The 15,831-nt window shown below is 43.8% G+C and overlaps 1 protein-coding gene across 3 annotated transcripts; it reads right to left on the bottom strand.

Moving 5' to 3' along the window:
• Positions 1–933: 933 nt before the first annotated feature.
• HYLS1 (HYLS1 centriolar and ciliogenesis associated) lies at positions 934–15,519 on the bottom strand. Of its 3 annotated transcripts, none has more exons than XM_078864568.1 (11): positions 14,455–15,519; positions 10,984–11,103; positions 9,269–9,379; positions 7,903–8,188; positions 6,326–6,384; positions 5,717–5,853; positions 4,372–4,429; positions 3,269–3,332; positions 2,915–2,996; positions 2,769–2,801; positions 934–2,286 (listed from the first exon to the last, which is right to left on the bottom strand). In XM_078864568.1, the coding sequence occupies exons 2-11, from the start codon at positions 11,081–11,083 to the stop codon at positions 2,155–2,157; spliced, it is 1,062 nt and encodes a 353-aa protein (XP_078720694.1). In that variant the 5' UTR covers positions 11,084–11,103; positions 14,455–15,519; the 3' UTR covers positions 934–2,154. The 3 variants fall into 3 exon arrangements, with proteins under 3 accessions (XP_078720694.1, XP_078720693.1, XP_078720692.1); XM_078864567.1 differs by having other exon boundaries at positions 10,984–11,106; positions 14,455–15,518; XM_078864566.1 differs by lacking the exon at positions 14,455–15,519 and adding an exon at positions 12,755–13,040 and having other exon boundaries at positions 10,984–11,106.
• Positions 15,520–15,831: the final 312 nt, after the last annotated feature.

Genomic DNA, 15,831 nt, shown 5'->3' with positions numbered 1-15,831 from the left:
AAATCTCTTCAAGTCACTTGTGGCCTACAGAGTAGGGGGCAGAAATGTTCCACTCTGCTACTATAATAAGCTTAGTCATTGCTTGCTACCAGGCAGTGACTTATGATAATTGGCAGGCCAAAAATCTATTTAAGAATTAATCTTGGTCCACAGAGGATGACTTGGCCAAATCTCACCTTGATGGATGCCTGTGATCAGCATGTACAAATGCGCTGGGAGAGGCCCAAGCAGCCATTCTACAACTATCAATCACCCTGTACAGATGTCACCAGAGTACAGGAGGTGGAAACCACTGGTGGTGGAATGAGTCTTGAAAGAATGGACATAGTTTCCATGTCTGGCTTGGCTTAGGCCATCTTGCCCCTGCATTCTCCTCCCCCCCCCCCATACAAAATGAAAACGACAAAGTGGCTCTACTTTGACTTCTCCAGGTAATAGGGGTGCCACAATGGTGGGATGTTAACTCCCTCGCGTAATATGCAGGAGGTCATGAGTTCGATCCCAACCTTTAGGAGTGTGCATGGTCTCCCCGTGGTCGTGTGGATTTTCTCCAGGTTCTCCGGTTTTTTTCCTCCACATTTAGCAACATGCGTTTAGAGTAATTTCCACGTGATAAGCCACTTCGTTGTGCTATCATTTGTGGCCTGGTCGCTTCTGAAAGAGACCGATGTAGCTGAGTGGGGGCCTTATCTGGTAAAGTAATAAATGTACTTTTTAGTTTTAATAACCAGGTCTCTAACACATCTTCTCAAGAGAAGGATTTAGACGTTTGCACAGGATGATCTTCTCATTCACTCTCTTAACCAAAAACTCTTGCCTGAATATTCAATAGTAAATTGCAAACAATGTATACATGTTAAAAATAATTGTGAAGGACAAAAATTGCATGTAAAATAACACCATGATAAACCAGAACGCGTAGGCAAAGACAGCTTGAACATTTCAAAAGATTTTTTTTTATTTAAAAGCCATGGGATATTGTTGCATAGTTACAGGAGCAGGAAAAATGTCTTAAGTCTGAAGTGTAATTTAATTTTGAAGTCCGTCACTATTGGCACATCACACAAAATGCTTGGCACAAACACATCCAGAGCTTTCAGTTACAAATGATTATTATTTCACTTCATATCAAAATGTCTCAGGCTGCAAGGATCCAGGCCTCCAAGAAAAACGAGGCAATTTTTTCTTTTGATTCGTAAAAAAGCACAACGTATAAAATTTTTTAAAACAGAATTCATGATGTACATGATTCCCCCATTATATTATTCTCTATAAAATAGACTGCATGGATACACGTGTGCAAACACAAACCTCGCCACAAAAATCAAATTTCACAAGGCAGAGCACAATTAGATGCTCATGTACAATATTTAGAAACAATATTGTATTCTGAATTAAAGATAACCCACGTGTGCCAACATTTAAAACTATTACAGCATATCCTTGGCCATACAGTTTCAGACAAATGCCACCTTAAATTTTGATTTAAAGCTTTCGTGACTGCAGGGATTCATATTCTTGGTTCTTTCAGTAAAGTCATGTAGAAGGGAAATAATAAAATAATAAAACAATTAAATTCTCACGTTTCGATTGCAACACAATCATCATCAGGTGTGGTTTTCACACCTGATGATGATTGCTTGTGTTGTTTTATTTATATTATTTCCCTTCTACGCGACTTTACCGAAAGAACCAACAATATAAATGCCACCTTGTTCGCTCAAGAAATGAAAGGTTTTGTAGGTGAAACATTGATAATTACGCCTGCTCCCTTGCAGATATCACTTCTCCTTCTTGCTGCACTACAAGCCATTGTCAATGCCAAACCGATTAAAAACTGACAACATATGGACAAGTTGTACATTTGAAATGATGGGACTTAAAACGAGTACACAAATAACATGCCACAATGTCAGAAGACAGTCGAAAATCCACCCAGGAGTAATGTAAGCCATCGTTTCCAATGCAAAACAAATAATAATAAAATAAATAGCGCAACTGAATTTTTCAAGTGAATAGTTGCTTTGAAACCATTTTATTTACAGGCTTACCCTTGACAAAATCTCTTGCAAACCACACGGGTGATTCTTGGTTAAGACACGTCAACACCTCGCCAACGCAGAGAGACACGCGCGCGTCGTTGACAGTCGCACATCAGAGGGGGCAGTAGAATGACTGCGGCGCGTTTCCTCGCGCCATGTCGTGCCGTACCTCCCAGCGCAGCGCCGAACGCTTCTTCTCCGTCGGTACCACGTACGTGTTTGGCGCGAAGACACGCTGGGGTCTCTGCGTGTTGACGGGCAGGGTGAAAGAAATCGGTGTTGAGAAAAGTGCGGGGATCATCATAGATGACGGCACCAAACTGTAACTTGCGTGACATTTATTCCTGTATTCAAGTTCATCGGTTGAATTGCCAATTTAAGCATCGTACTGTGATCCATCATTAGTCCCAGTGTTGCTGCATGAATACGTTGCCATCAGTTAAATGCATCACTTCCCACGGCATAGCTCGGACACATTAAGCTCCCGGCTGCTATTATTGTCACGAGTTTTGCGATTCAGTTTATATAGCAGTGTAATGATATGCATCACTTCTTGGTTTGAACAAGTCGGCGTGTGATATTGCCAAACACAAATTTACCTTCAGAATTGTTTTTAACAATGGCCTGAATATGCCTCGACTACAAAAACAGCACTTCCTATCCAAATGCAGTAATTTAAAATACAAAATTCACAACAGATTTCACTTTAAAAACGTAAATACTTACAGGAAGCGGTTCTTCTTTGTAAAGCATATGTTCCTGAAACGTGACAAGATATTACAATCATGATTTTAAGACCTTTTTAACGAACACCGCCGATAATGAAGCGTAAAACAACATATCCGTCAAAGGAATTGCGTCGCGCCACCTACCCGGATGTTCCAACGGAGATTCTTTCGGTTACATTCACCAGGCGGTTTAAAATTCTCCCATTCTTGCTTGTACTGTAAATATCTGCAAAAAGATTTTACATTCAATGCGCTTCTATTTTTGCAACAGCGGTGATGTGTATTTTTTGTTATACAAGTTAACAATATTAAAAGAAAAGAGAAACATTGCCAATCATCTATCTTCACACCTTTCCAGATAGCCCTCCAGATGCATTCATGTGACAGACTACAATGTCACTAATGTCTATCCATGCTATTGAAGGGCTAAAAATTGTGATTGACAGACACATTACAAAATAGCACATACGTTACTTTAACGTCAGAATTATTGCTTACTTTGCAACGGGGTCGGTCTTTTTCAAGTTTCTTGTGTGGGGATGATTCATCTGGGGTCTGATGACTAGAAAGAAAACAACTTGTCACACACACAGCATTCATTGCAAATACACAGGCGTGTAACGTGTAAAAACCACTTTGTATTAAACACAACAAATCCAACGAAGGTGGTGCACAATGGTTACAGCACATGGCTAGCAGCAAAGTTAAAATCCCAGTTTGGGCTCAACTGGGCCCTTCATCTCTTCGGGGTTAACAACATTCTTACAATACACGGTGAATAAACGCATGGCTCAGGATATAAGCCCCGCTCGACGTTACATAAAATGGGCAAAACATTTTTTTGTTAACATAAATAGCTAAATGAACCCACAACAATGTACACACACACACAGACCTACAGTATACATGCATGTATATGTGCTGTAAATTTTATTTGAAAGCTCAAATCAACACTAAAGAGTCACAGGGACTATTTTAACACGTGTCAATTAACTATTATTCACAATTTTAATTTTACAAGGTAAGGCCCACTGAACTATATAGCTATTTTTCTGAAGCGACCTGGCCACAAATGATAACACTGGTCAACACACTTTTTCTGGCATAACGTATTCCAACGATCTTAAGGTAATTCTGAGGTGCTGATTCCAAATCTGGCATCAGTTTTTGTCTATCACATCAGGTTTTTGAGATATCAAATATTGCATTTTCAATAAAAACTGCAGAAGAAAAATATTAAATAAATGTGGATATCTACATAAAATGATATTATAAAACACACTATCCTAAAAATACAGCACCATATTTTAACACTAAAGCAGTCACTGACTCGCAACAACTTGCAATCATAAGTGACAGAGTTAATTTCGGGTAAAATCAATGAAAATGGGGTATGCCGATAGCATAAAAATGAGATGTGATAGAGCAAATCTGAGATCAGATTTGGAATCAGCGCCCTGAAATTAGTCTAAAACAGCTGCAAAAGTCCAGGCCAGAATTTTTTTTTTTTTTGACCAGTGTAACTCAACTAAGTGGCATATGTGGAAAAATACAGCATTCAAATACTCTTAAACACTGGCATAAGAATTCCAGCCACTTACAGGAGGGTGGATGATCTTGGACTGAAGCTCTATCCTCACTCGCCGATCTCCAAGTCCACTGGGAAGGACAACACAGGAATCAAAGATGACAAAACAACATATTTTCTGCACACAGGAAGATGCAAAATAAAACCAAAACCCACCTGGCAGTTACTCTAATCTAGGCTGTATCTCCCAGGCGGTCCTACGAGTTTAAGCTCCGTTAATAGGTAAACTGACATAAATCATGATCGGTCACATCACAAGAGCACACTGGTGATGACATTACATAGATCTATTAAAATGTGTAGGTGACATCGGTTGGATGCCAAAGAAAAACATTTAACGTGTTTCTCATGAACAGAACTTTACACTCATGCTGGACAGCCAGTGATACGTGTATAAAAGTATTGTATCTTAGCTTGATTTCGCTTCGAGAGTCAACACTCATGATGCTAATGAAGTAGCCTCATGGTGGAAGCTGGAATATTCGGTCACTTAGTTTAAACCGGTGACAATCATGATTGTGTTCTCCATATTTTTGGCGAGCCATCGAACAGAGATGGTCACTGGATCACGCGCTTTCAGATGCACTTCTGCGGCCATCAGGAATGCGCTTCCAATATTAGGAAGCCAATGGAGCTATGCACTTTGAAATCTAGATTGAAAACTCGTTTCTTTAAAACAGCTTTCGTCCTTAGTTTGTTGTCCTTCCCCTCACCTCCGATTAGCATGGTTGGCTACGTACGGTCTGAAAGAAGTTCAAAATGCATGCACATTAATATTGCTATTTACATGCACTCCATTGTTTGCCAGTTGTGTGCCTCTTATCAGTTTCCTTCTGTTCAGTGAAAATGAACAAGTCGAGCGTAATGGCATGCTGTCAGCATGAATGCCGTGATATAAAAACACATTCCTGCGGAGGGAGCTGGTAGGAACGTTGGGTTGCTCGGTCAATGGCCAGGGTCAACGGCGGCGTGGTGTATTCCGCAAATATGCCCGACTGTGAGAGCGGGCACAAGCCGGCGTGAGTAGGTTAAACGTTGAGTTTTATAAGGGCACCACAGGGTGACCAGCCCCTCCCCACCCAGCCCCCCCATCCTCCACACCCAGCCCCTCCCCACCCAGCCCATCCCTCCCCACCCAGCCCCTCCCCACCCTCCCCTCTCCACCCAGCCCCACCCCTCCCATTTTTGGATGCATGACGGACAGACAGAATAATCCCGTGTGGGCTGGTGTAACCAGGATGTTACTACCAGTATGAAAGTATTATTATAACGTATATATATTAACGATACCCGTGTAGTCGTGCAATAACAAAGAGCTGGCAAGTGGAAAGACAGCTGCAAACAAAAAGCGCACTCACCCGTGAGGGTGGCGGTCGAGTCTGGAATTCCCTTCGCCCCCGGGCACTGCCTGCTCTCTCACTCTCTTCACTCTGCGATGCGGAGTCACTCTCCAGGGATATTGGCGGTTGCCTGAACTCAAACTCGCTTGTCGTCTCTGCAAGTGAACCAGCAACGGATGGCAATTTAGCGTGACACATTTACTTAACAGATTTCACCCTCACGCAAAGATTTCACCCAAACCATGAAGATTTTTTTTTTGCTAATGTTCGGCGAGGGATGTTGACAATTCAGCACAAGTCATGCAACTGCCATTGACTCGTTCATATTATTGGGAGGTAAAATTCTAATTAAAAGTGTCGATGACCCAAGATTTTGTTACATTTGTATTAACTCATTTAACTTTATATTATTTATTTCCGTCCCATTTCCATCGTTGTTTATGCATTGGCCTAGTATGGGTTTATCTTTTCCATGCAATTTGCATAAACAGGACACGGATTCTCACAATGCACAATTCACGAGTGTAAGACATTTTTAAAAAAAATGTGAATTTATATATCATTACAGAGTTAGTGACAGCACCTCGTGGTTAAACGTTTCGCACACTCCGTGTACACAAACACTACCTGCATCGCTTTCTGTCGCCGTGGACTCGTCAAAAACTTGCACCTCTCCATTATGCCTCCTATGACAAGAGCAAAAACGATAACCATTCAGTCAATACAGCCTTAGTGAAAAAGATATAACGTTCGAGTATACGGTCTGTTCTATCACACGGAAATTGCATTCCTGAAGAACACCGCGCTATGGAAAAATCGCGTTATAATAAACAATATATCATACAGGGTAAAGCAAGTCCGTGATAACACGTGAGATGCGTAAGCAGGCTGAACAAAGATGGAGGCACGTGGGAAACATCTAGAAGTATCCAGCAGCATCCCAACGCCTTGTGTGATGATGCAACGCCGAGGCAGCCGTACAACCGCTTACTCCGACTCGCGTGACGTAGTTCTGTTCACTCAATTGCTTTCAATCCATATCGCATCCGCGTTACAAAAAATGTGTTCCCTCATACATTCATCGCGTAAATATCCAATTCGCGTTATGAAAACAAGACGCGTTATAGGGGAACAAACTGCATACTTGGACGGTTCACAAAATGATGCAACAAGTGCCACAACATTTCAACTTATAATAAATACGTTTATTTTGAAATGTGACGTATTTATCCTCCTAAAACATGGGCACACACATATATACAGCTACAGGTCTCAGCAGAAGGAATAGGGTATATCAACTTTAAATATTAAATGAATGATCCAAGGCCAAAGCGAGTGAAACTTCACATTTTGGGAGCTCGTTTGCAGTGCACATACTGCTCAATCATTTTAAAGTCTGCTACACATTGCTGTTGGTTTTCACTATTAATCCTTTCCCATTTCAAGACATCTACAAGTTGCAGGGTGGGTCCAGTTCACCGCTGAATCTGGGAACGTGCAAGTGGTTCACCGTTAATTGTATTGAGAGGCATAGCGCTGTTGTTTTTAAATACATTGTACTCCCCAAAGATAACTGTAGTGACACGACCACACTATGATAGCTGGCGCCAAATTGTGCCACACTCCCTCTCGCATGGCCTTGTGGGAGCCTTGGTACCGATAAAGTTATTTTAATTTAGTTTTTCTTCCATCGGAATGGAAAAGGGTTAAGTCCAGTTTTCCAAAAGTACTCCAACCTGCTCTCATTACCTCTATTTTACGATTTTCATCCACCTTCAATAACTGCGCTAGGCATATAAATCTGTGCCTGAAGAAGAGCATTTTAAATTGGGGTATATTAAATGATATGAAAGAAAAACTAACAAGAGCTTAAAATGTTTCAGATAAATAGTCAGGTCCATGCTTGGCAAAAGACTGACAGACAGGAAGAGGTACACACATGGATTAGAGAACATCCACAACTTACCGACACCGTCGCTAGGTGGAAGTGACGGTGGTTGAGACGAACAACAGTGGCTGCTAAAGAGGACACATGCCTGAGAGGACATCCACCGCGGAGGAGCAAAGCAGCTACATGGCGGCACTAGATGGATTGTTGCGTCGCAAGACCTTGTGAGATGACAGCGTTTAAAGGCCGATTATTACGAGCGCTCATTGTCCAGACATAGCACCAGCACATGTATTGTATACGATGTTGAACACACCTGAGCACTTTGCGCTTGATCGCAGGCTTCCTGAATTCAGTGGCGGAGACGGGGCGCCTGCTGTCAACGAAGGAAGGCTCCTCGGGTGAGCTATGATTGGTGGCCGGGATCTGCAGGTCCCCCTCATACGCGGGCAGCTGCGGCTTCCTCGGAGCGTGGAGCTGCGAGAGCCCCGCGGTGGAGGAGCTGCCTCGTGGGACGTGCGTTGTGTGACGTATGTACGGGTCCCTCACTTCACTCCGGCTCACTCGCGGCCGCCTCGAATCAGGCTCGAGCCAAGCCCTCTCTGCAAAACAAGGAATTCCCAGAGATTGAAGGTAAATGAACAAATGTTTGTTTTATGCAGCAAAACAAATATTAAGGAAATATTTAAGTGCATCTGTCAATTAGCCATACGAATCAACATCTTCCAGAAACATCTGTGTTTCATAGGCTGGGTGTGGGTCTGATAAAAAAAAAATACTTTGCCGACAAGGTATACAAATTAAACGTCAAAATCACCTGCGATTAGCATGGTTGACTTTGTATGGTGCGAAAGAAGTACAACATACATACATACTATTTCATTTTAAACAAATATCTTGGCAATCGGCCAGAGGAAGAGATGTTAACTTTTTATACATTTCCCATTTCGGTGGCGAGATGTTAACTACCTCGCCTGATATACAGGAGGTCGTGGGTTAAATTCTGACCCTGATGCTTGTGTATTTGGAGTTTGCATGTTTTCCCCGTAGTCGAGTGGATTTTTCTCCAGGTCCTCTGGTTTTTCCCTCCACATTTAGCAACATGCATTTCGAGTATTTGGCTGCTATAAATTTCCACACGATAAGCCACCTCGTTGAGCTATCATTTGTGGCCAGGTCGCTTCTGAAAAAAGAGCTGTTTAGTTCTGTGGGCCTTACTTGGTAAAATAAAAAATAAAAATTTATAGCCTCCAAATGGCACTAGAGGATTATAAATGCTTAAAGGGAAGCAGCAGGAATAAACTACGCTGCGCCTATGAGATTCAAGGTAATTTGATCACCGCATTTCAACCATTGTTGAAAACGTGGGTATTCAAGTATACTTTTCCGAGGATTAAGATCTCACAACACCTGTTCGAGATGCAGACTACTGTGTTGATCTCTCTTTTCTATAATCCTCTGCCAAATGGCAGGTCTTTGGATCAAGCTCCAACTTGTCTGAACTGTCTGCTTCACACCACTGTTCTTCAATTTTTAATCATCGTCATCATCTTGTGTGCAGGTGAACAAAAGGATAACCGCCACCTGTCAAAGCTAATAGCCACAGAGGTTTAAGGATCAACAACAGAAAATAATGTGACACCCTAGTGGACGTAACACGGCGGCCGAGCGAACGTGCGTACCATGTGCAGGCAGGATGGCACCACGGGATGGCAATGAGGGGTTGTGCCCGTTCACAGAGGCACTGGACGATCCCGACCGTGACCGCTCATGCTGGATCAACTGCTGCAAGTCTGCACAGAGGGCAAGAGATATTTTGCACCTCCGATTAGCACGGTTGGCTACATATGGTGCGAAAGAAGTTCAACAAGAGAGGCAGAGGGTGTTCATGAAGAAGCGTTGCATTGCGATTTCACGCTGATAGATCTCATCAGCATCAAGTTCTTGGAAAGAAAATGTACGAGTAAAGCTCTTTTGGTCAATATGATGCTGGATGAGGGCACAACAATTTAAACATACGTCACGCTGGTCATTACAGCACGAAGGCAGAGACAACAGCATGGGAGCACAGAGGTAGCATATGCATTATAAAACTGTCCTCTGCAATCCATCTTGCAGCCAAGCAGCCTTTAACATCAACCTCTGTGTGCATGGTGGTCACGCATCCAAGTATTATCCAGGCTCAAAACCAGCGTAGCTTCCGAGATCCGATTCAAACGGCCACATTCCAGGTGATTTGGCCATAGGCTGGGATGAATATATTAATGTGGTATTCGATTATTTTATATTACTCGTAATACTGTGTCTGGGTCTTACTGCTGCAGTCACTGCATGGGATTCGGGCAGCGGACGCTGCAGAGGACGCGAGGTCAATGATGATATTGCTTCAGGAGCTTAACTTTAAGATGCCTCACAGACCACTGCAAGGGTATTATTCTGAGAACGCATTCAAAGGAAGCTTGCTCTCACGTTCCCAAGCTGATTTTACATTTGTCTGTGTTAAGATTCCAGCTGTACACAAATAGTAATTGCTAATTTTTTCAAGCAGTCCAGAGATGCAAACAACCAAGCTAATGCCAAAAAAGAGGGGTGGTAAAATTTCAGTGGTCATACTTCCAGTTTCTCTATAGTTTAAATGCCACTCATTCACCGTAGAGCACAAAAAATAAAATTCCTCAATAACACTCCCTTGCAGTGGAATTGAAGGATGTGTTTAGTTAATTATTTGTGATTATGCACCTCTGGCAACACAGAACACACAACTATCCCTGTGAATTAGGAAGAAACTGACTGATGTATCCAAGCCATGAAGCACTGTAATGATTATGAACTTTGGCTTGCAAAGTTTATGCCGATATAAATCACATTTGCACGATTTACTATTTGTCACCGACTTTTGAGCATGACAGTCCGAGATAGATAGGTCTTTGAAGTTAGCCTTATCTAAACAACAGTGACGAGATGTTAACTGCCTCGCCTGGTATACAGGAGGTTGTGTGTTCGATCCCAATCCTGATGCCTATATATTTGGAGTTTGCATGTTCTCCCTGTGGTCCACATTTAGAAACATGTGTTTAAGAGTGTTTGTCTGCTATAAATTTCCACATGATAAACCACTTCGTTGAGCCATCATTTGTGGCCAGGTCACGTCTGACAAATAGCTATATAGCTCAGTGGGCCTTACCTGGTCAAATAATAATAGTTAATTAATTTATGTGAATTCAGCTTGTACTGCCTGTTGTTCAGCATGATGTCCAATGTTTCAACCCACGTGCTGGGAGCTCTCACAGGATCGAGCAAATCACCAAACACAACATGCCAAACGACTAGGACTACAACCGGAAACCACTTCAAAAATGTAGGGCATGGTGGTCGATAATTTAAGAAGCGGTCTCACCTTGCTGGAACTCGCGCAGTCTCCCCTGGGACACGTTATGGTAGCCGAGGGCAGCGAGTTGGCTCCGAATATCCTCCTCCGAGAAACTCAGCTCCTCCATTGCCCCTCTCACCGTGTCACCTACTGATGTCATGCAAAAATACCCAATGAATTTTGCTGAAGCGTGAATATATACGCTATGAATCCAGCCACGTGATTTAAATTACCAACCGAAGGCTAACATCAGTCGTAAGTGACAAATTAATCGGGCTTGGGTGCCTTGCTTCATCAACCATCAAAAGAGCAGTGTGGTCACGTATTGTCAAACAACCTCCTTGACCGACACGGCTGGGGAGAAGCCTTCATCCAGCAGTGGATTGACAAAGGACTCTAAACTATTATCAATGTTATACACACACACATTTGGACGTTGCTGCTGCGGATTGTTGAGATAACGCTCAGTCCCCACGCAGCCAATACAGCACTGTACTCTTAAGAAACCGTTGCACTCAAACAAAGTACAGGTTGCTAGGAACGCCATGAAAAGCTTGGGATGCTACAGGGGAGGGTATAAGGTAAACAATGTAACAAGCTGCAATTGAGATTGACGTATTCAATACCTGCACTACTGAAAATTGTATTGCATTATTACTCATAACATTTACAATTGCATTATTTGTGGTGTTAATGCCGCACAACGCATAACATTTAATACTGTGAGTATTTAGAATTACATTGCGTCTCAAATGTACAATCGCATTAGAGAAATACGAACTTTGCATTACACCTCATCACGTTCACAGTATCAATGTAATACTGACATTGCATTTAGTATGACATGAAAACTAAAACGTATAACAGCGTTTACAGAGCAACTGCACGTCATCACGGTTTACATGATTGCAATAATTACACAATAATTTTACTGAAATTGCATTGTGCTATATATTGTACATTCCGGTCATTATAATCTCTCATTAAACTGTAATTGGATCCAAATGTATAATTATATCGCAGGCCAATTGTACCTAAATCATTGTATTGTAACAGACTTGCTGTATTATAACTCGACACAACACACCATTACCGCATGATAGAAAATGTAATGACCCCTAACTTTTCACAATCGTTACACAAGAGGTATTCGCGTTTTCTTGGCATTTCAATGAAGACTCGTGGCTCTTTACTTATATTCACATTTTCGTCGGGAAATTACCACTTGTAAGATCAATTAAACGACCGATCACCGCGATACGTTGCAAAAGTCACGATCATCGCCGAACTTAAATGCATTATCAGCCGATGCTGCTGCGTTGGAAAGTGGTGGCACGGGTGCTCTGAAGGGGACATTGCCCGAAACGTCGCGATATTATACCGTAGACACCACCAATCTTTTAACAGACTGTCGGGGCAAGTGATGTTAACAAGTTGCACCTATGAAAGCCGGCACGGCACACCACACGAGGGGGTGGGTGGCCAGGAACATGCCCGGCCGCCTTTGTCTCCCCAGTGAGTGGCGATGTTTACACACCGCACCAAGTAACTAATTTGAGGCTAAGTCGACCTAGGGGGAGGGGGGCACCGAGGACCGGGTTCAGATAATTAATCGTCACCGGTGTTGGTGGCCATGAGTGGGAATCGAACTCGGGTGGCCGGGTTTCGTAGCGCAGTGGCGCTAACCACTACACCACCGCTCCCCAGGCACACAACAACCGCCTGGCGGCGACGTCACCACGGCGCCTGTGCCAGGCTAGGTGCACGTTAAGGACACGCGTGAAGTGTCGGAACGTACGTTGGCAGGAGGTCGCAGGACTGACCCAGGTCAGGTGACACGTGACCGATCGACTGAGATTGACGAGGCAAGATGCACCACCACCAACACCTACAGTGCCAACTCGCTGTGGTTTAGCCACACACACAACACACCACACACAGCAACACACCACACACAGCAAAACACCACACACAACACACCACCCCACACACAACACCATAACACAACACACCACATACACAACAACACATACACAACAACACACCACACACACAACACCATAACACCACAACACACAACAACAACCGCCATTCGCCACTAAGTGGCGGTGACGTCACCACGACGCTTGTGCCAGACCTTGAGGCCGCGTGAAGTGTCGAACGCCCGCTGGCAGGAGGTCACGGGGCAGACCCACCAGGTGCCACGGGTCGACTGACCGAGATGACCGAGATGACTGGCTGATGCACCACCTGTGCCCCCTACTGTACCAACTTGCTGTGCTTTAGCCACCCGGCGCTCCGCTCGTTGTTGCGAGCGTCGCTCCTCCGCCCTCCGTTGTTGTTGGAGGGCGACTGCCTCCAACTGCCCAGTAGCGTCCTTCACGAGCCTCCTCCACTGAGGCCGATCTTGACACCGCTGGTACCAGTCATCGGCAAGTCCACTCAGCTCCACGTCCTCCTGTACCACATCACTCCATCTCTTTTCTAGCCCGTGCCGCGCCCGTTTAGCCCCCTCGATCCGGCCGAACAAAAGCTGTTTCGGCATGCGGTGGCTGGGCATGCGGGCTACATGACCCAGCCAACGCAGCCTTGCCTGCCGGAGGAGCTCACCGATGGGACTTTGCCCAGATCTTTCAAGGACTTGTGAGCTCCTCACACAATCCAGCCTGGTTAAACCCAGGATGGATCGTAGGCAGGCCAGCCTAAATGTTTCCAACCGGCGAAGATGCTCCACTAGGGGGGTCCACAACACCACATACACAACAACACACCACTCACAACACACTACATACACAACAACAACCACACACAACACACACAACACCATAACACCACACACAACAACACACCACACAACAACACACCACTCACAACACACTACATACACAACAACAACCACACACAACACACACAACACCATAACACCACACACAACAACACAACACACCACACAACAACACACCACTCACAACACACTACATACACAACAACAACCACACACAACACACACAACACCATAACACCACACACAACAACACAACAACACACCACTCACAACACACTACATACACAACAACCACACACAACACACACAACACCATAACACCACACACAACAACACAACACACCACACAACAACACACCACTCACAACACACTACATACACAACAACAACCACACACAACACACACAACACCATAACACCACACACAACAACACAACACACCACACAACAACACACCACTCACAACACACTACATACACAACAACAACCACACACAACACACACAACACCATAACACCACACACAACAACACAACACACCACACAACAACACAACACAACACACCACACAACAACACACCACTCACAACATCGCTTCGTGCTCCCATTCCTCGCGGACCTAGCCGCTGCGAAAACATCCTTCACGAAACGTTTAAGACTCGAGTTTAAGAAGAATTAACCATTAAACTTTAAACATTAAACTTTCTACTTTACCGTCAGCAAAGCTGAAAGCGACCTCCCGCTTCGCTGGAACGGCCCCGACCGTTTTAAAAAATGGCGGCGGTTGGCGTCGTCCCGGCAGCCTCTGCGCGGCGACTTCTGTCTGCGCCCACGCGCGGAGCAACAAATGTTGTAGTTTTCACCGCTTCGTTTTTGTTATTTAAAAAAAATATCGATTTTTGGGGTAAGACGGTTGGTTGTAATCACCAGCGAAACGTCATACTCGATTTGTAACCGTTGTGGATTTTAACACGTAGGCTTTCGCGACCAATATCATCCATAAGAGGCTTTTTTGGGGGGTTAGATCGCGTAAATATACGTTGTGGATTTACTCTCCAACACACCGATGTGCTGAAATCGTCGCCAATTGGCATTGTTTTGTTGACTGCGTTGGGTGGTGGCGAGATTAACGACGGCACACTTGAAACATTTCTACGTTTTCCACGCGGCAGCTCTCACTGAACGAGCCTTCCCTTAAATTTCGATTTAAAGCTTTCGTGACTGCAGGGATTCATCTTCTTGGTTCTTTCGGTAAAGTCACGTAGAAGGGAAATGATAAAATAATAAAAATAAAACATAATAAAATAATTTTCACGACGTTTCGGCCACAACGCAAGCAGCCGTCCTCAGGTGAAGAACAGGTCTGTCGGAAAGACAGCGTCCCTTCTAGCCTGAACGCCATGGGTGGAATTGGGCGAATGTCATGCCAGACATGCAGTTTCATTTATTATTTCAGTTTCATTGTTTAGGTATGACCCCGTGAGCCCTGCGGCTCTTGACTCGGGTGCAATCGCAACAAAACAAAACACGAACAAAAAACATCTTAAAGTGACTACACGCAACAGAAAAATCCTGGAAAAAAACAGCAAAGTCGTCCAGAAAAAAACACCGTATTTCAACGCTGTGTGCAAAAATCCCAGTGGGATGCAAGTCAAACAATAACAACCATAAGACAAAGTAGATTACAGTTATGAGGCTAACTCTGTACAACATAGACACCTGCAATGGTATTTTAGTGGCTACGCTGGCTCTCTCTGGCTACAAATCAGCGATGCTTAGCTAAGCCATAGCCGAAGCGTAGCTTGGTTAGATTACCAACAGAATAAAAATGAACCCGTAAAAACAAAGTTTTTCACTATAAATCCTTTATATGCGTGGCGGCTAGAGTCCTCTCGTCCTCTGGCTTGAGATGGCTGCCACCTATGGGTCAGATGAATGGCTGCCACCATTAAGCAATTGGTAATTAAATATATTTTTTTTTTTCCTAAAAGTGTAAAATTTAGGAAAAATTTTTTCACGAAAATACATTGTCACGCACAACGAGTCTGTGTGCAAAATGTCAGCTCGATTGGATCACGGGAAGTGGGTTAA

Source organism: Lampetra fluviatilis, chromosome 18 (assembly GCF_964198595.1).
Source record: "Lampetra fluviatilis chromosome 18, kcLamFluv1.1, whole genome shotgun sequence".
Taxonomy (NCBI): Eukaryota; Metazoa; Chordata; class Hyperoartia; order Petromyzontiformes; family Petromyzontidae; genus Lampetra; species Lampetra fluviatilis.
Note: the sequence above shows the minus strand (reverse complement) of the source record. Positions and strands in the feature narration are given on the sequence as shown.

Bases quoted from the DNA above. Each gene is read 5' to 3' on its own strand.
- HYLS1 (XM_078864566.1), bottom strand. From the start codon at position 12,956: ATGGTGTTGTGTGTGGGGTGGTGTGTTGTGTGTGGTGTTTTGCTGTGT. The intron at 6,385-7,902 runs GTGTGTTCAACA...CTCTTGTCATAG, and splicing joins ATCAAGCGCAAAGTGCTCAG to GAGGCATAATGGAGAGGTGC. The intron at 3,333-4,371 runs GTAAGTGGCTGG...TTTTCTTTCTAG, and splicing joins CCAAGATCATCCACCCTCCT to TCATCAGACCCCAGATGAAT.